This window comes from Physella acuta, unplaced genomic scaffold, assembly GCF_028476545.2.
Source record: "Physella acuta isolate Inbredline_101_S28 unplaced genomic scaffold, ASM2847654v3 ptg000473l, whole genome shotgun sequence".
NCBI classification, from domain to species: Eukaryota; Metazoa; Mollusca; class Gastropoda; family Physidae; genus Physella; species Physella acuta.
In genome coordinates, this window is record NW_026731992.1 from 969,199 (window position 1) to 994,764 (window position 25,566).

The 25,566-nt window shown below is 37.7% G+C and overlaps 1 protein-coding gene and 1 long non-coding RNA gene across 8 annotated transcripts in view; one reads left to right on the forward strand and one right to left on the reverse strand.

Moving 5' to 3' along the window:
• LOC131943957 (uncharacterized) overlaps positions 1–5,226 on the reverse strand; it is a 29,002-nt gene extending 23,776 nt beyond the window's left edge. For 3 of the 7 annotated variants that reach the window (XM_059304362.1, XM_059304364.1, XM_059304363.1), the window contains exon 1: positions 5,061–5,225. In XM_059304362.1, coding sequence (XP_059160345.1) covers positions 5,061–5,103 — 43 coding nt within the window. In that variant the 5' untranslated portion in view covers positions 5,104–5,225. Of the gene's footprint in view, positions 1–4,950; positions 5,000–5,060 lie in introns of those variants that run through there. The other 4 variants (XM_059304365.1, XM_059304361.1, XM_059304367.1 and 1 more) reach the window with 4 other exon arrangements.
• Positions 5,227–19,555: 14,329 nt separating this feature from the next.
• LOC131943952 (uncharacterized) lies at positions 19,556–25,414 on the forward strand. The gene is made up of 4 exons (XR_009386982.1): positions 19,556–19,773; positions 23,016–23,119; positions 23,530–23,606; positions 24,564–25,414. It is a non-coding gene; the product is annotated as an uncharacterized LOC131943952 (long non-coding RNA).
• The last annotated feature ends 152 nt before the right edge of the window (positions 25,415–25,566 follow it).

Here is a 25,566-nt window from a genome sequence, read left to right on the forward strand (position 1 = left end):
CCTAGAAACATTAAAGTGGAGCCTGGGGCCCTAGAAACATTAAAGTGGAGCCTGGGGCCCTAGAAACATTAAAGTGGAGCCTGGGGCCCTAGAAACATTAAAGTGGAGCCTGGGACCCTAGAAATTAAAGTGGTGCCTGGGACCCTAGAAACATTAAAGTGGAGCCTGGGACCCTAGAAATTAAAGTGGTGCCTGGGACCCTAGAAACATTAAAGTGGGGCCTGGGACCCTAGAAATTAAAGTGGTGCCTGGGACCCTAGAAACATTAAAGTGGAGCCTGGGGCCCTAGAAACATTAAAGTGGTGCCTGGGACCCTAGAAACATTAAAGTGGTGCCTGGGACCTTCCAAACATTAAAGTGGGGCCTGGGACCCTAGAAATTAAAGTGGTGCCTGGGACCCTAGAAACATTAAAGTGGAGCCTGGGGCCCTAGAAACATTAAAGTGGTGCCTGGGACCTTCCAAACATTAAAGTGGGGCCTGGGACCCTAGAAATTAAAGTGGTGCCTGGGACCCTAGAAACATTAAAGTGGAGCCTGGGGCCCTAGAAACATTAAAGTGGTGCCTGGGACCCTAGAAACATTAAAGTGGTGCCTGGGACCCTAGAAATTAAAGTGGTGCCTGGGACCCTAGAAACATTAAAGTGGAGCCTGGGGCCCTAGAAACATTAAAGTGGTGCCTGGGACCCTAGAAACATTAAAGTGGGGCCTGGGACCCTAGAAACATTAAAGTGGAGCCTGGGACACTAGAAACATTAAAGTGGGGCCTGGGACCCTAGAAACATTAAAGTGGAGCCTGGGACACTAGAAACATTAAAGTGGGGCCTGGGAACCTAGAAACATTAAAGTGGAGCCTGGGACCCTAGAAACATTAAAGTGGAGCCTGGGACACTAGAAACATTAAAGTGGGGCCTGGGAACCTAGAAACATTAAAGTGGAGCCTGGGACCCTAGAAACATTAAAGTGGTGCCTGGGACCCTAGAAACATTAAAGTGGTGCCTGGGACCCTAGAAACATTAAAGTGGGGCCTGGGACCCTAGAAACATTAAAGTGGTGCCTGGGACCCTAGAAACATTAAAGTGGGGCCTGGGACCCTAGAAACATTAAAGTGGTGCCTGGGACCCTAGAAACATTAAAGTGGTGCCTGGGACCCTAGAAACATTAAAGTGGGGCCTGGGACCCTAGAAACATTAAAGTGGTGCCTGGGTCCCTAGAAACATTATAGTGTCATCATGGTAATCCCTGACCCACCTAAAGCCCCATAGACATATATATATATATATATATATATATATATATATATATATATATATATATATATATATATATATATATATATATATATATATATATATATATATATTTATTATTTATTTATTTATTTATTTATTTATTTATTTATTTATTTATTTATTTATTTATTTATTTATTTATTTATTTATTTATTTATTTATTTATTTATTTATTTATTTATTTATTTATTTATTTATTTATTTATTTATTTATTTATTTATTTTATATATATATATATATGCCTCTATATATAGAGAGGCATATATATATAGAGGGCTATTCTGCAATGTGTGTAGAATTTTAAAATACTAACTTAGGTAGAAACATTTTTTTTTTAATGAATGTATAATTTAAAATTTTGTTTTAATACTTTGAATAGCCGTACCGGTCAGGCGCTGCACTGGCTTTTGAGATAAACGTATCTGCAGAGGACCGTGACTTTTGTACTAATTGAGCAGCATATACACTGCGCTTCTCAGGGTTTGTGAGTAGGTACAATTTTCAATTAAATGTCTATAAATTTGATAAAATATAAATAGAAACGCATACGCATACGCAACCATAAAGGCAGTGGCGTAGCGAGGTCGGGTGTCACCCGGTGCGGCACTTAATGGTGTCACCCCCCCCCCAGAGGCATAGAGACCCTTCCCAGGGACAAACTTTCAAATTTTCGATTTGCATCCCCCCCCCCCTAAAACTTTCGATTTGCACCCCCCCCCCTCAAGTTTTCGATTTGCACACCCCCCCCCCTCAAGTTTTCGATTTGCACCCCCCCCCCTCAAGTTTTCGATTTGCACCCCCCCTCAAGTTTTCGATTTGCACCCCCCCCCCCTCAAACTTTCGATTTGCACCCCCCCCCCCCCCCTCGAGTTTTTCTCTATATATTTTGCTATTTTTTTCCTTGGTGTCACCCCCCTAAATAGTGTCACCCGGTGCGGTCCGCACCCCCCCGCACCCCCCCCCCCCTCGCTACGCCCCTGCATAAACGCTCATAACAAGCAATAACGCAAACAACGAAAACAAACTAAAGGAAGTGGGTTTTTTTTTTAATTCATTTATCTCTATAATGTGAAGTAACTCGTATTGTTTTTCAGATAAAATTAAAATGTATGTGAAGGATAATAAATTGATTTATATTTTTTTCTTTGCACTTTACTTGAATTAAAATTTTCAGTTGTAAAACGAAATTGCATTTTAAATGACCAATATTAAGTTTTCTAGACATCTATTAACAGTTTATAATTATTACACAATGGTGATCAAGTTCAGTTATTTACTATAGGCGTGTCATCCACAAGCCCGCCCTCCTCTAAGTCCATTTGAACTTAGATAAAATTCAAAGAAATATTCTCATTTGTTTATTAACTTTTTAAATTGTACATTGGAAAATTTACAAGTACATTTTGCTTCAAAGCAAAATAAAATGGGTCCTAGTGATAAAAAAAAAGTTGCTTCTTGAAAAGGTTAATGCGTTATAATGCATATTATGTTTCGGCTATAGCTTTAATTATAACCTATATCGGTTTGTTAGTTCTAATAGGCTCCAGCAGTATTAACAATTTTCAATATGACACACTTGAGAGATCTTCTAATTTGAGAATAAAGATCTAGATTTAGGCCTAATGATTTTATTTTGGAGAAATTAGAATCTAGATCTAAGCTCTGACGGAGAAAAAGTAGGCCAAATAAAAATTAATTAGTTAAAAAACAAAAACAAGTACAAAAACGTATTGAACAATTGAGGTTTTTTTTCTAAATTATTTATATATAGTTACGGTCAAAGCCCGAAGTGCGGCCAAAGCAAAATCAGATACAAATTTTTAACAGGCTGAAGTGGGAGATAATGTTGGCATCCGTATACTTGATGTTCACAGAGGTCGCGGTGATCCCCGAAGCGTCATCACAATTGTCATGAGTGTCAAGGACGCTTTCTACAAGCTAGGAACAGAACATGGTGTTCTAAAGCAACTGTATACTAGAAGTGAGTTTTCAATTATTCACGGAAAACCGCTCTCATTGTCGCCCTTTGGCACTGAGGAAAAATCACTACGAAACATCGCATCTTCACAATCACTGACCTGTGGCCAAGGCTATATTTACTGCAATGGCACAACCAAATGCACAACAAATCGCTGCAAGTGTAAAAATAACAAGCTACTATGTAATTCTAAATGCCATAAAAGTTCAACTTGTTGTAACAAGTGATACTACTTGTTGAGACTATGGTACAATAAAATAATTTGAATGTTTCTGTCATTTACTTTAATCAATAATCTATAAAGACTTAATTTCGTGATCCTTACGGTATAAAAAACCCTACATCTGCTCATGATCTTATATATATATATATATATATGAAAAGCTTGTGGGTTTGTTCTTTATGCATTACCACACCTTTCATCCGATCACCATAAAATTTGGGGAGTTGATGAAAACACTGCCGAGAGGGTTTCTGCTGGGGGAAAAACTCAGTTATGGTCTCCAGGGACTCACATTGGCCCTGGGGGGTCCCGGAATAAAAATAAGAAATGTTATTGAATTGGAATATTCAGAGGAATGAACCAGACTTAGATTATTTCGCAAAAAAAAAATACAAGCTTGCTTGTTTCACTTTGTCCTATGGCCTATCGTTGTAAAAAATAATGATTCGTAATACCTTAAATTAAGTATAAATCTTGAGTATCGTCAGAAAAGATACATTTCTAAAAATAGCGGTTGGTAATCGGTCTATGCATATAAAAATGAAAGGATGTCGGTTTGTCTGTGTGCTTGTCTTTTATGCCTCTTTTTAGCCTTTTGGGAAGTTGTTGAAAATTTTCCTTGGGGGGGAAAAATAAAATTTCGAAGGAGTGGCGCCCCAGGAGTGTAACCGGTGGCTCCCCAGAGCAGAGCCGCCACTCCCCTGATACATGGGCGGTCGTCAAAGGGTGTCTACCTCAATATTAGGGATAGAGATTAGCGTACACTCAAGGTTTTAATACAGAACGCCCTGGACTTACCCGTGCCCCCACAAATATAATTCAAGAAATAGAGCGCAGGCATAGTTTACATTTAAATAAGACAGTTTTAGAAAACAAGATCACACGTCTAATAATAAAGTATTTGTAACGCATTTATGAAACCCTCTTAAAATAGTGCGTCAAAGTTTCTTCTGAGACCGCAGGCTGACACAATATTTTAAGAGAATTTCCTCATTGCGCTATAATGGAACTTGGATGTAGGGTTGCGGATTTGTACAAACTCTTGCCAAGACCCATTTCATGTACATTAATCACCCTCCGTAATAGTGAGGTAGAACACACCTCGGCGACCACCATTTTATTAGGGGCGCCGGATGCATCCCCTGTTTCGGTTTAGTCATCGAATGTAGCGGCACAGCGTGCCCATATTGTAGGGCGCTCCTTAAGACTTTTAATATACCGTATAGAGACAAAATCGCTTTGCACCCTGCGGGGAACCGCCCATCCAAAAATTTAAAAAACGTATTTTGCAGAAACCTGCCTACGAGAATTCCCAATGGCATTTCCAAAGTTTTATGGCGATTGAATGAACGGTGTATATTGTCCATATTGTTGTACGACCCCCCCCCCCCCCCCAGCACTAACTGCACACAAACATGATCGCAGAAATACATTTCTGAACGACCCCTGAAGCACTGACTATACAACACGCAAGTCCCGGGCAGTCCACACATGATTTCAACTTGAGCTCTACCAAACCGTCAACATTTGTCATCGAGTTTAGATGTGTAAACAACATAAAGCCCCTACCTTTGTGTGCACGCTGTGTTAGCCTACCTACCTCGGGCAGCATTAAATAGCTAACTGCTGGTAAAATGTGCAATATCTCAAAAGATTTGTTGTTAGCAGTCTAGGCTATCTAGGTCTAGTACACAAGGCGCGTTGTGTCGGCATCTAGGTCACGTGCAATCGCTAGGTCACCATGTTATGTTGACATCATTCACAGTATTGTCAATTAGACAAGCGATATAGGCTTACCCACATGTGTTCACTAGACGGCGAGCGGAAAAAAGTCACAGGAAAAAAAACGCAAAAAAAGTGAGTTTTGCTAGGAAAAAAAGTCACACAAAATGAAAAAGTCACAAAGGAAAAATTGTATCGGAAAAAAGTCACATAAATAAAGTCAGAGGAAAAAAATCACAAATATCTTCTAAGAAATATTTTGATTAAATTGTTGAGAAAAATTTGAGCATTTATTAATGTGCGTGGTGTGGTTTTTTTTTTTTTTTTTTTTTTTTTTTTTTTTTTTTGTAGCATATGTATAAACTTTAAAATCATTATGGTTTATAACAATAATAACTAAAAATAAAATAAGATAATTTACTCAGCAAGCTCAACTTTTGGTCAGACACGTAGCTGGGGGAGGGGGGCGCCCCGGGCGCCGACCCTAGGTGGCGCCAAAAGAGGTGGGAAAAATTTTTAAAGCTGATTTTATGCTGCAGTTTTGAATTATAAAAAGTTAAGTTAAGAAATGTTATGTCTACACGCCTTTACATACTGGTTTAACTGTTTTTCTACCTTGATTATTAACTGTAAAACAAATACTCTTAAGAAACAGTGACCGGCAAAACCGCTTTCCAGCTTTTCCTAGATGGGGGGGGGGGGCGCTTTTTTTAGACTAAAATCGGAATAATTTACACTAAATTGGTAAGTCGATAAACGTTACCACTTATAAAAACAACCAATTGTATTAAAACGTATTGTACGATTGTTTAACCGTAAAATACTTTAGTGACTTTTATCAAGATGGTGCAGGGGGGGGGCGCTTTTAGGCTAACTAAAATCGCAAAACTGCACTGAATTTTGAGTAAACAAGCTTTGGCACTGAAAAAGAAACTAATTGTACTAAAGTGCATTGTACAATTAGGGAAACTTTTTTTTAAACCGGGAGTGATCTCCCCTAAACTTTCTCGAATATTCTTATATAACACTACGAAGGATCGCAACTTGGGATATAGACATGATTGTAAATCCATTTTTAATTACTTGAACTTTAAAATAGAATAGAATATCGTAATAAAAAGAATCGCATACCAAGTGAACGCAAAACAAAATGTGTATAATAGTGCGGAATATTATTTGAGAAATCGGAAATAGCAAAAATTACTACTTCCAGTCAACAGAAATTATTCAAAATTTAATAGAAGGCAGAGAATTAGATTTTTTACTTACTTGTGAAATTTCAATCATCTATCTGAAATAGTACTCCAGTTATAGGCTTTTGAAAAATTCAAAGTAGAAAAAGTTCTACTTCCGATTATCGGAAATCGCTCAAAAATTTATAAGGATCTTACAATTTTGATATAATACTTAAATTGTATCAACCTAGCTGTAACGGTACTCAAGTTATATGTGGGGTGTGTGTCTTGACCTCCGCCGAAGCTCTGAGACTTGCATACCGAACTCTTGGGTTCGATCGAACCAAAGTTAAGAACCACTGCTCTAAGCTCTTTTGATTTTCTTCTTTTTTTTGTTTCGGTTTCCTAAGGAGCATTAGCGTAGACAACACTTCGTCAACCCATTGATTTTTATGATGATAGAACCATAGTAATCCAGCCTCCCCCTTCTCTAGTTCAACTATGTACCATATCACAACAGAGATCATTCCAAAAATAGAACATAAAAGGCTGGTCTTAAAAAATTAGCGCTCGCTACAAACCACCCTCTAACTCAGAACAGGCATATTTTTTTTCTGACATTACTAATCTTTTGTAAAAGGAAAACGCATCTTAATGGGAATTTAATTGGCGTAAAGTTTTAAGGAACGAAAATCATACACTGTAATTATTAAACCTTTTCCGGACTGTCGCACACACGCTTACACACACACATACACGCTTACACACACTCCCACGCGTATACACACCCACGCTGATATAAAAATTTACTTAAAATAGTAAAACATTGAGACTAACTCTGTTTTTAGTGGGATTATCTTCATTTTTTATTAAGCTTTCTAACTAGCATATTTATTTTAGGTTTATCCGTTTAGCAGACTATGCAAAATGTCTCACAAATTAGGTACCCTATTAATCGATACCGCATTTTCGTGTTCCTTCGTTTTATAAGTATGTAAAGTATGGTTGATAAGTTAGCTATGTAGTCTTGGGGTACCTTTTGCTTTTCTAAATGTGGTACGGAATTGAATCTGCCCTTCATCGTCCACAAATAAAGTCACTCTTTTTTACACACATTCCCTTCCCCCATCCATAGCTTATCCTCATGGTTGCCAGACGTTTTTCCAGACCCCGTATCCCCAAGATTTTGTTAGATGTTATCACAACTGGACAGTGTGGTCTAGTATGTAGTACGCCCGCTAACTAAACTGATAGTTCGGTACCCGGCCTGGTGATCGTATGTCATCCCACGACCAAACTGTCCCTCACGTTCAAAACCAGGTGGCAAGATGTCGTATTTAAAACTGGAGGCAAAGTCGGAGAGAAACCCTCGTGTCTAGCGCCTGACTGCTTAGCTCCGTGAAATGCTCGATTCTTGATAACGTTGCTACTTGTTTCGCGCCAGCTATGTTCAGTTATCTAACGACACCCAAGTATTATCTCTTAACTGACATGCTTCCAATAAGTCAAAAACACTTATATACGTTGCACTGTACTGAGCTGTTTATTTTTTTTTTTTTACTCAGCCAGTTTCTTTTTTTTTACTATTACTGTGACGTTTGAGTTAAATGATTGAATCTATCCAGTGGTATATTTTTATTTAAATAATTCTTAATAGACCACTTTTAAATTAAATAATGTATTAATATCTTGGTAGAGATACTCTATGCAGTTGTAAATGCATTTAAAAATACTTATTTGAAAATTTTATAATTATGCGTCTACGCAGGGTTATTTCCCTTTCGCCTTTTTTCTCGACTCGACCAATTTTTACTTTCTCGTATATACGAAGTATAGAGAAAGTCTTGTAATCGTGCAAAAAAAAAAAACGAGATTTTTACAAATCTCGACGTTTTACACCTCACTGATACGGAAAAACATAATGTTGCAATCTTGTCCGTATGTCTCTGTGTGTCTGTGTGTCTGTCTGTCTGTCCGTGTGTAAACACGATAACTTGAGTACCGTTACAGCTAGGTTGATGAAATTTCATATATAAGTATTTTATCAAAATCGTAGATCCGTATCAACTTTTGAGCGATTTCCGATTACCGGAAGTGGTACTTTTTCTACTTTGAATTTTTAAAAAGCCTATAACTTGAGTACTATTTTAGATAGATAAATGAAATTTCACATGTAAGTAAAAGATCTAATTTTCTACCTTCTGTTAAATTTTGAGTAATTTCCGTTGACCGGAAGTAGTAATTTACGCTACTTCCGATTTCTCAAAAAACTAATGCAAATTTTAAAAGTACTAATAATATTGCGCACTATTATGCGCTTTTTTATTTGGCGTTCATTTGGTGTGCAATTAATTTGTCTACGAGATTTTATTCTATTTTTAAAACTTTAAGTATTTAAAATGGATTAAAAATCATGTCTATAGCCCGAGTTCCCATCCCTTGTTATTTTATTAACGAGAAAAATGGCCCGTTGAGGAAGGGTACAACGGGCGCTAGGCTGATAGTGCTGTCTCTTTTCTCTAAACTAAAACCAACCCACCCCCCCACACACCGTCCCCACACCACCCCCACCCCCACCCCCCCCACCACCCCCACCCCTCACCCCCACACACCACCCCCTCCACACACCGCCCCCCACCCCCCACCCCCCCCCCCCCCCAAAAAAAAACATGTCTACCGTCCCATTCAACGAAATATAATTATATACTTTTTCCAGTGTCCGCCCCCTCCCAGAAAATTCTATCCCCGCCCCCAAAAATTTCAAGTACCCCCACCCCTCTCCGGGGAGGAAAAAGTCTGAAAGAAACACTGAAACCAACCCACCCACCCCACCCACCCCCCCCCACACCCCCCACCCCACCCCCCACACACCACCCCCCCACCCCCCACCCCTCCACCACCCCCCACCCCCAAAAAAAAAACATGTCTACCGTCCCATTCAACGAAATATAATTATATACTTTTTCCAGTGTCCGCCCCCTCCCAGAAAATTCTACCCCCGCCCCCGAAAATTTCAAGTACCCCCCACCCCTCTCCGGGGAGGAAAAAGTCTGAAAGAAACACTGAAACCAACCCACCCCCCCACCCCCCCCCCCCCCCACCCACACACACCACCCCCCCACACACACTCCCCCCCCCCCCCAACCCCTCCACCCCCCCCCCCCCCCCCCCCCCCCCCAAAAAAAAATCATGTCTACCGTCCCATTGCAAGAAAACCACTTTTTAGATTAGACACATTAATTAGGCGGTAATTTTATTATAGAGTATCGATGAGGAAATTTCTTTTGAGTTGGGGAGGGGGAGGGGCTCAGACGTTCTTACGCGGGGGGTGGGGCTTCGCCCCTACCCGAAGAATTGTATGCAAGAAACTCTTCACGCAAACCACTTAGATTAGACAACATTTCCTCTTTATTCAATATTTACGCCAGAATCAATGACGTCATTATATTACTGTGAGATTATTTTCTACTCTGTGCGCTAAATGTGTCGACGTCATACTTCGTTTTTCGAATTACTATGCATGTTTTTAAATTGCTTGTCTTTTCTCTAGAGCGTTCTTGTCAGACAGATAGATAGATAGATAGACAGACAGCGAAACTATTATTATCTATAATTGGGTGTTGCAGTAATACTTTGCTATATAACATGCTATTTTTCAAAAAATTATATAAATTAATTGGCAAGCGCTAAAATTATGTTTTAGCTGTCAAAAATTAAAACAAAATATTAAGTATCGATTTTTATGTGTTTTGAATTTTTTAATTCAAGATAAACTATTGAAAATAATTTTTGAAATAATTAATAATATTAATTCATTAATCCATTCCAAGTTTTGGAAAAACTTCCGCCAGGGAGAGATTAAATTTTCCAAACTAAATGAATTTTTGTGATCATGATTACCATTGATAAACAAACATGGCGGCTGCTTGTTTCTTGACTTCGCTTCAACATTTTAAACTCATCATGAACTCCCAATATGCAACAAATATACAAAATTTCAAGTCTATTGTGTACGTACGGTTGGGAAGTAATGTATTTGCATTCAATTCTGACAGAAAAGTTTTGTGGCGGTAAGTAAATTAATTATTTTTTAAAGTTAATGTAAGACTAACTAGATCTAGATTGAATTCTAGATCTAGATTTTACTAATTTTAGATTCTAGTGTGTGTTTGTAGAGTAGGTAGCTAGTTGTAAGTTATCTAATCTATCTAGATCTAGTTAGTCTACCTATCTCAGTCTGTATAGTCTAGTGGGGTCTAAGCTAAGGCAATGCCTAAAAAGGTGTGTAGAGTTGTAAATGTAGACTGTAGAGTTCACTAGTGTAATAGACAGTGACTGTAGCATTGCTAGTGTGAGTTGTAGTAACAATCTACACAGTAATTTAGAAATTTTGTCTAGGACTTAGTGTCAGTAAATATTGTAACATACACTTATTACTCTAGCCCACAATCTAGATCTAGTATGCAATGTAGCAAAATGTATCTATATCCACTTATTTAGTAGGCCTTGTTATTAGATCTAGAGTTTAGATTTAGTAATAGAATGTAGGCTTAATGCTCAATATATATTGACCTAAAGTAGTTATAGATTTAATGGCTAGTTTTAGTTTCAATTTTATTTAAAATTTCGATTATGTATAAAAATGTAAACTATAATTATAAGAGAAAGTTCTGAGTATAAATATTGTGTGTACATCTATTTTTCAGATTACCTGAATTAAATCAGTGCATAGACCTCTAGAAAGAAGCCTACAACAGTTCCAGGAAACCTCAACCAAGACTATCAACAAAACATGAAATCAAAATGTGTGTTATAATGAAGATTTCATCTAAGACTGCAATTTACAAAGAACAATATTTGATGCAAGAAAAAAAAAATCCCCTGCAATTACTGGAAAGTAATAAATCAAATACCTTTACTTTTAAATATTAAATAAATGATAAATTTATCTAAATATTGAATTTTTCTCATTCATTTTATGTTGGATTTCTTTTTTTTTATTGTATTTGTAATGTTAGTTTATGAAAATATTGTAAACAATAGTGAGAGTTGTACGGTAGTTAAGCTCCAGTCTCAAACCTGTTGATCCATGGATCTGACAACATAGAGTTCACCTATTTTTTGTGACCTTGGCATAGGAAGGGATGATTTGGTCAGCCATATGCCCATCCACATTTACTTTCACTAACGTGAGTTAGGAACCCATCACTGCTGGGTGCACTCAGGGACTTTTTACAGACTTTAACCTCAATTCAACTTGAGACTTTGGGTTAGCAGTAATGGCAGTCTAGCGCCAGTGTTTTGCTTTAAATAAAATTTGCAAGTTAAACACTGTTAGTTTCCTCAATCACTACAGCTTTCCAAAATCACTGAACTAACACACACACACACACAAAGAACATATTAAAACAACACTCAATACAAATAACATAAATCTTAACACTTGATAAAAGATTTATTTAGGATATATCAATATATATTTTTACAATGACCTACAAATACTAAATTGGGATTCATTGGTCAAGCAGTAGAGCACACAATTGCTAATCCAGAGAAGTGTTTTGAGGGCCTGAGTACATTAAGGGTAACTGGCTTGAGATACTGACTTTTTGTTGACCACACAACTGTTTTATTAGCCTAAGTCAAAAAAACAAGACATTATTTTTTATTATTACAAGTGGAACATGCTTCATCTGTGGAATAATATTTTCATTAACAGTAAAAATATATATTAAATAGTGTACACAGACACGAAAAATACATGCTTACTGTAAAGCAAAAGAAATTATTCTAAAACAATGTAATATACATTAGTAGTCATTAGGCACATTTAGTCATATCTGTTTATTCTGAGTGATATAGTCAGAAAACTGTAATTATAGCATATTTAATTTCTACTAAGTAGGCCTTGTACAACAGTATGAATATCTAGAATCTAGCTATATAGATTAATTGAAGTTGCTGATTATTTTTTTTTAAATCATGGAATTTAATTTTCAATGTTAAATTAAAAGCTCAATGACAGTAACACAAAGCCAAACAAAGCTTATTACAATTTAACTAATTAGACCCTAATAATAGTAATTATTAGATTTATCCAATTTTAGGCCCACTTTGGGCTTAAATCAAATTTGGAATTTCTAGAGCTACTACTAGATATAGAATTTTATCTAGTAATACTGGTACACTATAACTTGTCTATACTAAGCAGACGACTAATTAGTAATTACGGTTATTAGGTCTAGCCTACTGTCACCGTGTAATATCTAGTTTATCTACATCTAGATCTAGTACTAAAAGAAAAAGTACTAGGAAAAGGAATTATTTTTTAAAATATGGCATTGATTTAAAATAGGGGCCTATTTATTAAAATGAATAAAGGCAAAGTCTTTATTACTAAATAGGCCTAATTTAAATTAGGGGCCTATAGGCCTAATTAACTATAATAATATGATTAATACATAGGGTCAAATTAATAATTTAATCAGGCCTAAACTTTCTAAGCAAAATAAAGTCTAAAGAAAAATTTATGGGCCTAAATTCTAAAGTTAAGTCTAAAAGGCCAAAGGTTTCTATTTTACAAAATGATCGTAAATCTAATTAATTATTCTATTATTACTAAATCTAGCTTAAATACTACTAGCTGTTAAGTACTAAACTAATATAAATAAATACTAACACCTAATAATAATATTGATAAAAGTATTCATATAGTTCACTATAAAAAAAAATACTCTATAGTCTATATATATTATTTAATTATAGATCTAGGTCTAACTAAAATAAGGCAGAGATCTAGATCTAAATAAAATACTTAGGCCCTAGATCTAGTAAATAAATAATAATACTATTTGACGATTTGTTAGGCCTATCAGACTATGACTATAACTAGATCTAGATATTAATAAGATATAGTATATCTTATTAATATCTAGATCTATCTACAGTTTATAACTTAGACTTAGTGTATACTGTACTTACTACTTAGTGTACTATTAATATTAATTAGTACTTAGTACTAAGTTAGTACACTAGAGTAGAATCTAATTACTAAAGTTCTTTAATTGTTTAGAGTTTAGACTTGATCACTTGACTTTACGACGTCTTCTTTAGTAAAGAATCTACGACGTCTTCTTTAGTAAAGAATCTTTAGTTCTTTACTCTTCTTTAAAATCTTTAGAGTTTAGACTTTAGACTACGGTCCCTAGATTCTACCACTAAATGACTAAAACTAAATCTAACGAGTCGGTTGTATTCTAAATAAAATTCTAGATCTAGAATCTAGATTCTTTATTAAAATCTGAAAAGTTGAAAAGTCAATTCTTTATCTAGAAAGATCTAGATTTAGATTAGATTCTAGATCTAGATCTATCTCGAATTCTAGATCTAAATTCATAAAATTCTGATTCTAAAACTTGTATTTGTTTTGAAGCCAAAAGCGAAAGTAACTTTCCTAACTTAAAAAAAAAGATTTAATAAAAATATTCAGATTTGGTTTAAAAAAACGCCAACCGGCAGGACTCCATTTGGACTCCACTTCAACAGCCTATAATAGTTTCGCTGTCTGTCAAGAACGCTCTGTCTGACAAGAACGCTCTAGAGAAAACACAAGCAAAATAAAAACATGCACAGTAATTCGAAAAACGAAATATGACGTCGACACATTTAGCGTAGAGTAGAACATAATCTCAAACCAGAGAGTGCACACAGTAATATGACGTCATTGATTATCGCGTAAACATTGAAAAAAAGGAAATGTTGTCTAATCTAAATGGTTTGCGTGAAGAGTTTCTTGCATACAATTCTTCGGGTAGGGGCGAAGCCCCACCCCCCGCGTAAGAACGTCTGAGCCCCCCCCCCTCCCCAACTCAAAAGAAATTTCTTCATCGATACTCTATAATAAAATTACCGCCTAATTAATGTGTCTAATCTAAAAAGTGGTTTTCTTGCAATGGGACGGTAGACATGTTTTTTTTTTGGGGGGGGGGGGGGGGGGGGGGGGGTGGAGGGGTGTGGGGGGGGTGTGTGTGTGTGTGGGGGGGGGGGGTGTGTGGGGGTGGGGGGGTGGTGTGTGGGGGGTGGGTTGGTTTCAGTGTTTCTTTCAGACTTTTTCCTCCCCGGAGAGGGGTGGGGGTACTTGAAATTTTCGGGGGCGGGGGTAGAATTTTCTGGGAGGGGGCGGACACTGGAAAAAGTATATAATTATATTTCGTTGAATGGGACGGTAGACATGTTTTTTTTGGGGTGGGGGTGGTGGAGGGGTGGGGGGGGGGTGGTGGTGTGTGTGGGGGGGGGGGGGTGGTGTGTGTGGGGGGGGGGGTGGGGGGGTGGTGTGTGGGGGGGTGGTGGGGGGTGGTGTGTGGGGGGTGGGTTGGTTTCAGTGTTTCTTTCAGACTTTTTCCTCCCCGGAGAGGGGTGGGGGTACTTGAAATTTTCGGGGGCGGGGGTAGAATTTTCTGGGAGGGGGCGGACACTGGAAAAAGTATATAATTATATTTCGTTGAATGGGACGGTAGACATGATTTTTTTGGGAGTGGGGGGTGGCGGGGGGGGGGGGGGGGGGGGGTGGTGTGTGTGGGGGGGGGGGGTGGGGGTGGTGTGTGTGGGGGGGGGGGGGGTGGGGGGTGGTGTGGGGGGGGGGTGGCGGGTGGTGTGTGGGGGGTGGGGGTGGGGGGGGGGTGTGGGGGTGGGGGTGGGTGGTGTGTGGAGGTGTGTGTGTGGGGGTGGGGGGTGGGGTGGGGTGGTTTCCTCATCGATACTCTATAATAAAATTACCACCTAATTAATGTGTCTAATCTAAAAAGTGGTTTTCTCGCAATTTCTTTAATGCAATTCTTCGCGTAGTGGCTAAGCGCGACACCAGTGTTTCTTTCAGACTTTTTCCTCCCCGGAGAGGGGCAGGGGGGTACTTGAGGTTTTCGGGGGTGGGGGTAGAATTTTCGGGAAGGGGGCGGACACTGGAAAAAGTATATAATTATATTTCGTTGAATGGGACGGTAGACATGTTTTTTTGGGGCTGGGGGTGGGTGGGTGGGGGTGGGTGGGGGGAGGTGTGTGGGGGGTGGGGGTGGTGGGGGTGGGGGTGGGTGGTGTGTGGGGGGTGGAGGTGTGTGTGGGGGTGGGGTGGGGGTGGGGGTGGTGTGTGTGGGGTGGGGGGGTGTGTGGGGGGGGGGTGGGATGGTTTTAGTTTAGAGAAAAGAGACAGCACTATCAGCCTAGCGCCCGTTGTACCCTTCCTCAACGGGCCATTTATCTAGTTAATACTAATAGTTTCGCTGTCTGTCTATCTGACAAGAACGCTCTGTCTGACAAGAACGCTCTAGAGAAAACACAAGCAAATTAAAAACATGCATAGTAATTCGAAAAACGAAGTATGACGTCGACACATTTAGCACAGAGTAGAAAATAATCTCAAGCCGGATAGTGCACACATTAATATGACGTCATTGATTATCGAGTAAACATTCAATACAAAGGCAATTTGGTCTAATCTAAGTGGTTTGCGTGAAGAGTTTCTTTCATACAATTCTTCGGGTAGGGGCGAAGCCCCACCCCCGCGTAAGAACGTCTGAGCCCCCCTCCCCAACTCAAAAGAAATTTCCTCATCGATACTCTATAATAAAATTACCGCCTAATTAATGTGTCTAATCTAAAAAGTGGTTTTCTTGCAATGGGACGGTAGACATGTTTTTTTTTGGGGGGGGGGGGGGGGGGGGTGGAGGGGTGGTGTGTGTGTGTGGGGGGGGGGTGGTGTGTGTGGGGGTGGGGGGGTGGGGGTGGTGTGTGGGGGGGTGGGTTGGTTTCAGTGTTTCTTTCAGACTTTTTCCTCCCCGGAGAGGGGTGGGGGTACTTGAAATTTTCGGGGGCGGGGGTAGAATTTTCTGGGAGGGGGCGGACACTGGAAAAAGTATATAATTATATTTCGTTGAATGGGACGGTAGACATGTTTTTTTTAGGGGTGGGGGGTGGTGGAGGGGTGGGGGGGTGGTGTGTGTGGGGGGGGGGGGGTGGGGGTGGTGTGTGGGGGGGGCGTGTGGGGGGGTGGGGGGGTGGTGTGTGGGGGGTGGGTTGGTTTCAGTGTTTCTTTCAGACTTTTTCCTCCCCGGAGAGGGGTGGGGGTACTTGAAATTTTCGGGGGCGGGGGTAGAATTTTCTGGGAGGGGGCGGACACTGGAAAAAGTATATAATTATATTTCGTTGAATGGGACGGTAGACATGTTTTTTTTAGGGGTGGGGGGTGGTGGAGGGGTGGGGGGGGGTGGTGTGTGTGGGGGGGGGGGGTGGGGGTGGTGTGTGGGGGGGGGCGTGTGGGGGGGTGGGGGGTGGTGTGTGGGGGGTGGGTTGGTTTCAGTGTTTCTTTCAGACTTTTTCCTCCCCGGAGAGGGGTGGGGGTACTTGAAATTTTCGGGGGCGGGGGTAGAATTTTCGGGGAGGGGGCGGACACTGGAAAAATTATATAATTATATTTCGTTGAATGGGACGGTAGACATGTTTTTTGGGGGGTGGGGGGGTGGGGGTGGGGGTGGTGTGTGTGGGGGGGGGGGGGTGGGGGGGTGGGGGGGTGGGGTGGTGTGGGGGGGGGGGTGGGGGGTGGGGTGGTTTTAGTTTAGAGAAAAGAGACAGCACTATCAGCCTAGCGCCCGTTGTACCCTTCCTCAACGGGCCATTTTTCTCGTATAAGAATATTCGAGAAAGTTTAGGGGAGATCACTCCCGGTTTATTGTTTTCATTTTCCATAGGCTTAGTTGTCCCCGCAATTTTTACACTAAAACCGTCATATCTAGAGAACCGTTTATCTTATAAACATAAATTTGGTATCATGTTGCAACATTTAGTCCCCTTAATACAACCCCGTCGTTATTTTATTTTAATTATTTAAAAAAACTGTATATATATATATATATATATATATATATATATATATATATATATATATATATATATATATATATATATATATATAATGTATGTATGGGGGCATCTTCCCCCTGAGTTGGCCCCGGGCATCTACAAAGGTCTGCACGCCACTTCTTTGTACAAATTACTTTCCAGGGGGAAATATACTTTTTTTTGTTACGATGTTTGAAAAAAAAAACAATTTTCTAATTAGCATGGTCTGATAGTGTGCAATGTGGTAGGTAAAACACGGGTACTTTAAATACGACCATTTATTTTGTACACTGAATGTAGACCTACTGTTTACACATTATTATTTATGATCAATAACAGTTTAAAAGCTGTTGCTCTTAATTTAAATTAAATGTTTATCATAGTTTATGTAACCATTTGCATTATTTTTTAAAATTTAAATGTTATTAATTTATTATTGCGGTTTTGTATGTGTTTGCGATCATGTTTACATTTGTTTTTGCAGTACGTTTGTCATTGTGTGTGGATTATGGGAGGATTCTGCTCTGTGGGCTAGAGGGATATGGGTCGTGGAGTTTGGCTTTTATTTTTAACGTGAATTGTATCTTGTGGTTGCCGTGTTGTTTGCGTAGTGATGTATCATGTATGGGATGTTGTGCTTTAGGAAATATGGTGCTGGGTGGTGTTCGAAGCGCGAGGTAATGGGTGGGGCTGCGTTTGTGTGGTTTATGATGTATTAGGGAGGAACTCAATACTTAACTTAATGAATGTCCATTAACCCTTTATCTACTGACGGTACTTAAAGTACTGCTTTAATTAAGTGCCTGTATTATTTTAAATTTAATACGAATTTTAAAAATTATTGAGGTAATTAATAGTATTATCTCCCCTGAGTCGCCGGTAGTCGGAGGTATCAATGTTTTTTTTAATTAATGGTGTGGCGCCATTTTCAATGTCTTGCTATATCGGTAGTTCACAATTGTTCTATACAGTTCTCACACACGTTCCTGAATTCCCCTTGTTTTACCTTATTTTTCAAGTTTTCAACCCCAAATATTTTTTATTGGCACCTTCAATAGTCAGGCAAACGCGTTTAACTTCTAGTTATACAATTTTAATCAAATTGTCTTTGTATTAGATCGATGTTTACAAGTGGACTTATAAGTACCGTCAGGGCACACGGTCATTTTTTTAGGATTTTTAGAAAATGGCAGATTTGTTAGGTGGAGTTACATAAATATTGTCTTGATAATAAATTATCGAAATGTACTCAAAAAATGATATTTACACATTTATAAGAAGGTTTGCATAAGGTTTACCTAAGAAATATTGTAATTACATGTTAATTTCTATTAGTAAAAAATAACAAGAATAAAGGTATCAGTTGCAGGCTCGTTTACAAGGTTTAGTTTACTGCATTTGTATACCAAAGCCTAGTTCTAGTAGTTAGATTTAATTTGTTAGTTATATTTACTGCAATAAACTGTCTTGCCAACAATAACTAGCATTTACGTAATGTATACCTGTAGACTAGTAATAGTCCATACTTCTGCATATAGTATAGATCTATAAGGTAAATTTTAATCAGTAAACAGAAAAGAGTAATCCACTACGGCTATCCTAAACACATTGAGCTCACTTCTATTTATGAACTTTGCACTGTAGTGTAGACTTGTCATAACATTCGAGTAGGCTACAATTATACTAGTATTACTAGTAGTTGTGTGCTGAATGACTAGGCTTTTGTTTGTTTATGCGGCTCATTGTACTAGTTATTGGAAGCTTCCAGCAAAAGCATATTCATTCCGGCAACCGTTGCTACACCAGAAAGACCACAGACAAGATTGAGGGAGCATGATATGTCGACTACTTTTGCTGTGTATGAGGTCTAAGATGTGTTCCCATAGAAAATCCAGTAAAAATCATACTCAAAATATACGTTTGTGCTGTATTTATGTGTGAAAATTACAAAATGTGATTGTTATGATGATTGCCATGTTATTAGTTAATAAAGAGTATCGTTTGTTCCTGTTTTGTAAAAAAAAAAAATTTGAAAAAAAAATTTCCTAGATTACTGACGGTACTTATAAGTACCAATATCTGTTTGGGCCATTAAAAATTTATGAAACGAAATTTTCTTCGACATATGCTTTGAATGTGCCAAAAGCAATATAGTAACACATTGTTTAAGTAAAAATCTCATTCAGAACATAATTCTAGGCCTATTAAAACTAGATATAGTTCTGTACGACTACAGTCTTGTCCCAAATATTAGCATCCATAAACATTTCATTGATTCTCATACCGGAAACGTGTTACACCCAAAGGTGTCACTGTCAGTAAAAACTTGATCTAGATCTAGAACTTATAGATCCAGGCAAATTGGATCTATCTTTATTCTTTAGATTCTAGAATTACACCAGCCGGAGATAATAAATATTCACACATTCTAGATTAACTGACGTAAAGCTTCTCAATTTTGAAATGACTGTGGTGAATGTCCACGTGGAATATTGGTAGGCCTAAAAAAATCTAAAATAAATTTAATAGGGGCCTAGGCCTAAATATTAAAATAAAAGTAAATATAAATATTAAAGAAATAGGCCTAATAAATATTAAATAGTAAAGGTAAAGGTGGTCATGACTGAGTTGACAACAATGATAACTAAAAATTAACTATTTAATAGTATTTAACTAATCGATTGTAGGAAAAAAAGTCACAGGAAAAAAAAACACAGGAAAAAAAAACACAGAAAAAAAGTCACAGGAAAAAAAGTCACAGGAAAAAAAGTCACAGGAAAAAAAGTCACAAATATATATTTGCATGATATTTGTTAATACTTTTATGTATTAAATATTTAGAGAGTGCAAATTAAGTTAGGATTAATTAAGTGTAATGTAATGTGTGTAGGCTGTATACGCATAGGAATTTTTATAATTAATCTAAAAATACTTAGTATGAAGTATGTAGATTGTAATTATGTTAAACTTAAGATCAGTATCATTTAATAGAATGCTCCAAAGTCCACGTTTTCATCGTGTTTTTTTTAAATACCAATATTAAATTACCGTGAAATGGTAAGTTCATCTGACTTGCTGCCCTCAACTCATGGCAACAATAGGTATGCTTAGTTCAACCACCTTTACTGCCCACATTTATCACGCTCATTACATAACAAAACATAGGATCAAAACAGAAAGCCGACAAGGTTCAAAGGCGGTCATTGACGCATGACGTCAAAAACACAAAATATGTTCGGACAATGCCTACTGAGGAGAGGCCGACCAGAGAATAGCCTACGGCCAAATTTGCCTAAATTTCTTTTATAATTAACTTTTCTACCGCGTATTTAACTAAATACGTGAGAAATGTTGAGATTGTTGTGTAAATTATCTAAGAGTATTTTTACTTACAATTGTTATAAACCATAATGCTTTTAACGTCTATAAATAATTTAGGCCATCATAAAATACAACCCACAACAATAAACATACACAATTTTACAATTCTTAACAAATAAATCAAAATATTTCTAAAACTATTTTTGTGACTTTTTTTCTGTGACTTTATTTCTGTGACTTTTTTTCCGATAAAATTTTTCCACTGTGACTTTTTTTCTGTGACTTTTTTTCCTAGCAAAAACTGTGACTTTTTTTCTGTGTTTTTTTTTCCTGTGACTTTTTTTCCGTTTACCAACTAATCTAGCTATATCTAGATAGATTCTAGTTAAGTTACTGACTGTTAGTGTTAAGGGCAGGTGTTATGACAGTTATGCTCATTTAAAAAAAAAGAAAATTCAATTTAGCATTTTAAATACTTAGCCAAGTTTGGCACATATTAGAATTAGATCTATAGACTCTAGTAGAGGTAGAGGTTCTAAAAAAGATTTTTTTAAAAAATTCAATTGTCATGGAAATACGAAAAAACATTTAGCCCACCATTTTGAATTTTTAACTTTCTAAAAATGCTAAGGTTTTTTTTTTTTGGCATTTAAATTTAAAGAAAGCAATCAGATGTACACTGCTTAGATCTATATTAAATTTCAGTATCTATAAATTAGCCTACTTACTATACTATATATATAATTTTCTTCTGGGAGACATTAGAAAGTTAAGAAAGCAAGCTGAAAGCGCGCCTTGCAGTCCCCTCTTCCTCTCTATCATCACTACCACCCCCACATGGTCTGGTGAGCTGTGGTTCACTCTAAATGTTTACAATCATAGAGCCGGGTTTAGTGACGGCTATTAGGGGCAGATAATTTAGTTTGAAACGATTTTAAACTTAGAGGATGTAACTAAGAGGAGGCTGCTTTCAATGGGGGGGGGGGAGGGGGTGTTTTTTAAAAAATATTTTCAGTGGCAGCATTGGTACTGTCGAATTCACAAATTATGAATTACTGAAAAGTAGAAAAAAAACAACTAAATAGCGGCGTATGATACGCCGCGGGTCGGCTCGTATATATATAATTCTCTTCTGGGAGACGCTAGAAAACAAGCTGTAAGCGCGCCTTGCAGTCCCCTCTCTTCCTCTCTAGGCATAAATCAACCTCCCCCACCCCCACATGGTCTGGTGAGCTGTGGTTCAGGCTAAAAAATGTTTACAATCATAGAGCCGGGTTTAGTGACTCCTATTAGGGGCAGATAATTTAGTTTGAAACTATTTTAAACTTAGGGGAGGTAATTTAGAGGAGGCTGCTTTCACAGGGGTAGGGTAGGGGGGGGGGGGGTTATCGTCGAATTTACAAATTATGAATTACTGAAAAGTAGAAAATAAAACAACTAAATAGCGGTGTATGATACGCAGCGGGTCGGCTCGTATGGCCTATTAAAATTAAAACTTGTCACAATAACTTCTTGACAGGGCTACTGGACTGAATTCTTACAAGGTCCAAAAAATTGCAGTACAGGCCCTTCTTGAAAAAAAAACATTTTTTTTTACCATAAACTGAGTCAACTCGTTAACATTCCCAATGAATTCATAATCTTCTTCCATATTTTGGGGTACTCAGCTAAAAAATTTAAATGTAGATCTTCAAACTAATTTCTTATGAGTTTTCAAATTTTGGATCTGGTAAAAACACAAAATTTGGGGAGTTTTTGGGGCATTAAATCTAGTGTTTTTGACGGACCCATTATTTGAAATTTCATAAGTAATTAGTTTTAAGATCTGCATTTAAAATTTTTAGCTGAGTACCCCAAAATATGGTAGAAGATTAAGAATTCATTGTTTACTGGACTTAAAATTTAATATTTTATGAATGGTGGAAATTCTACGAAGAGGTTAATTTTTCAATATGGCCGCTGTTGTCATAGTAACAAAAAAAAATTTTACCAAATTTTTTTAGTGGAAATGTATATTCGGATGTACCTTTAAAAAGCTGTATGTAAAAAATTGTTTGCTCTCTACAAGTTTTTTTTACTGGCGCCTACCCCCTTAATAACATTGCACTCGATTTTAAATTAACCACTGGAGACTATTCATGGCTGCATCTGTTCTTTAGTAGCCTACTAGGATGAGTGGTATAGGTTTGATAACTGAAAGTCATGACTAGAATCATATACCACTGGAATAAAAATGTAAAATTTATCTGCCTTATTGAACATCAATTCTGATGGGTTACTAATACTATAGTATAAGCCTATAACATTTAAAGTGAGTAAATAAATGACTAATACAAATAAGCAATCAGATGAAAGGTCATTAAAATTAATATTAGTTTTAGGTTTTACTTAGCTAATGACTGATTGTATTTTTCAGTGGAGGGTGAGGCTATGGACCTCGGTTCCAGAAACTGCACAGTGATATCCTGAAGCAGTTTTCTGAATCCGAGGTCAGCATAGTTGGAGTTGTTGGGCGCTCTTGTAAGTCTAAATCTATTTTAACTCATTAGTTACATATGCTAGTCTACCCAGTTCTGGTGGGTACCTGACTCTTATTGAGGAATGTAAAGTTGTCTAAGCATAGACCACACTATCAAAGAAACACCTCTACTCCATCTACCCCAAGGACTTTATGACCTGAAGGGAAGTTCAACTTTTAAAATTCAGAAATCTCTTGAATTCTTGTATTTGCATCTGGACCTGGTTTTAACATGATACATTAAACAAGAATGACACTTAGAAGATAAACTGATTTACAGCTTGTTGTTTTGAAACAAGCCAGGTCTTCTAGTAACCATTGAAGCCAAATATTACTGTCACACTCATGTCACACAGCATGCCTTCAGTGGCAGGTAAAACCCATTCTTAATTTCATTATTTTATTTTTTTAGCTTCTTTTGAGGTAACAGTCAACAATCAGTTAATCTTCTCTAAGTTGAAGCAGGGTGGTTTTCCCAAAGCTCATGATGTAAGTTTATATTAGCTTCTTGTGTAACTGGCGCCATGGAATGGTAAAGAATGTCAGCTGATAAAGATTTAGCTTCATTGTCATTTATTTACAATTTTTAAACATTTTAAGAATAGATTTATAAACTTTAATTTTATTTTGTCAGTTCTGCTAGAATACTGATCAGATTATAAAATAACATAATAGAATAGATACTTAGTGGACAATTTTCAATTGTTGTTTATTTACCCAATATGCTGGGTATATAGCAGATGATTGGCCTAAGCAAATCCTTAACTCTCACTCACTGAACCATCAGTGTTCTGACAATTTGTATTGCTTTTACATTTTTGCAAAGCCAATATAAATATAATAAAGCCCCATTTTTGTTCCTTATTAAATTCCTAATCAGTTTAAAATGTACCCAATGTTCTACATTTGTGCACATAGTTTCTATCAGAAGTCTGACCAGGCTGACTACAGCTCTAACCTGATGTTAGGGAGGGTAAAGGTGGCTGGGCATAGAGCTGACCAGACTTTCCCTTTATACAGGCTGACTACAGCTTTAACCTGATGTTAGGGAGGGTAAAGGTGGCTGGGCATAGAGCTGACCAGACTTTCCCTTTATACAGGCTGACTACAGCTCTCACCTGATGTTAGGGAGGGTAAAGGTGGCTGGGCATAGAGCTGACCAGACTTTCCCTTAATACAGGCTGACTACAGCTCTAACCTGATGTTAGGGAGGGTAAAGGTGGCTGGGCATAGAGCTGACCAGACTTTCCCTTTTTTATACAGGCTGACTACAGCTCTAACCTGATGTTAGGGAGGGTAAAGGTGGCTGGGCATAGAGCTGACCAGACTTTCCCTTTATAATTAGGACGAGTATTAAGGAAACATTTTTTTTACAAAGTAGTGCTGTTTTATGTGCAATGTCATCATTTTTTGTTTGATGTTTATCCTCAATTTATTTCCTTGCAGGTTGTTAAGAGTATCCAGTCAGCTCAAAAGGGAGAAACCTACATGATCACTGAGGTGGAGCCTTCTAGATGCAGCATATTGTAATATGTTGTAGACCTTCTGGGTGCAGCATATTGTAATCTGTTGTAGACCTTCTGGGTGCAGCATATTGTAATATGTTGTAGACCTTCTGGGTGCAGCATATTGTAATATGTTGTAGACCTTATGGGTGCAGCATATTATAATCTGTTGTAGACCTTCTGGGTGCAGCATATTGTAATATGTTGTAGACCTTATGGGTGCAGCATATTGTAATATGTTGTAGACCTTCTGGGTGCAGCATATTGTAATATGTTGTAGACCTTCTGGGTGCAGCATATTGTAATCTGTTGTAGATCTATGGGTGCAGCATATGTATTGTAAACACATTTAATTTTACCTTGACTCTACTACTATTTACAAAACATTTGAAACCCAGCTCAACAAGCAGGCTTTTAAAATCTTGTATAACTGTCACATGAAGTCCTTGTTTCAACACTTGAAATAACCAGCAGGCCACAGATGATGGGCCATGCCAGAAACTCCAGGCATGGCTCGGATGGTTTGGGCCAGTTTCAAGTGTTGAGCTCATTGATATTCTTGTGCTCAACTTCTCACATTTTATACATTACTCTACTTGCTAAATTATACATAGTCTCATTTTAATTTGAAATTACTTTGTTTACTTATTTCTACAAAAGAAGTAAAAGGAGTCATTTCATCTTAATTATTATTTACTTATGCTAAAGTGATAACATAATTTAAACAGTTTTGCAATTCTTTTAAAATGATCTCAATTGTTAAAGTTCTGGTAATAATAAAAAGATTTTGTATATGTTCTTTTGTTGTGTTCCTCTGTAGCATACAGGCTAGGGTATACAATAAGTCTAGACAATATCTAGCTAGGCTGGGACCTCTAACTCCGAGTTTAACAGCTTCTGATAAGGTCATAAACCATCCAAGGCTGTAAACATGGTGAAATCAA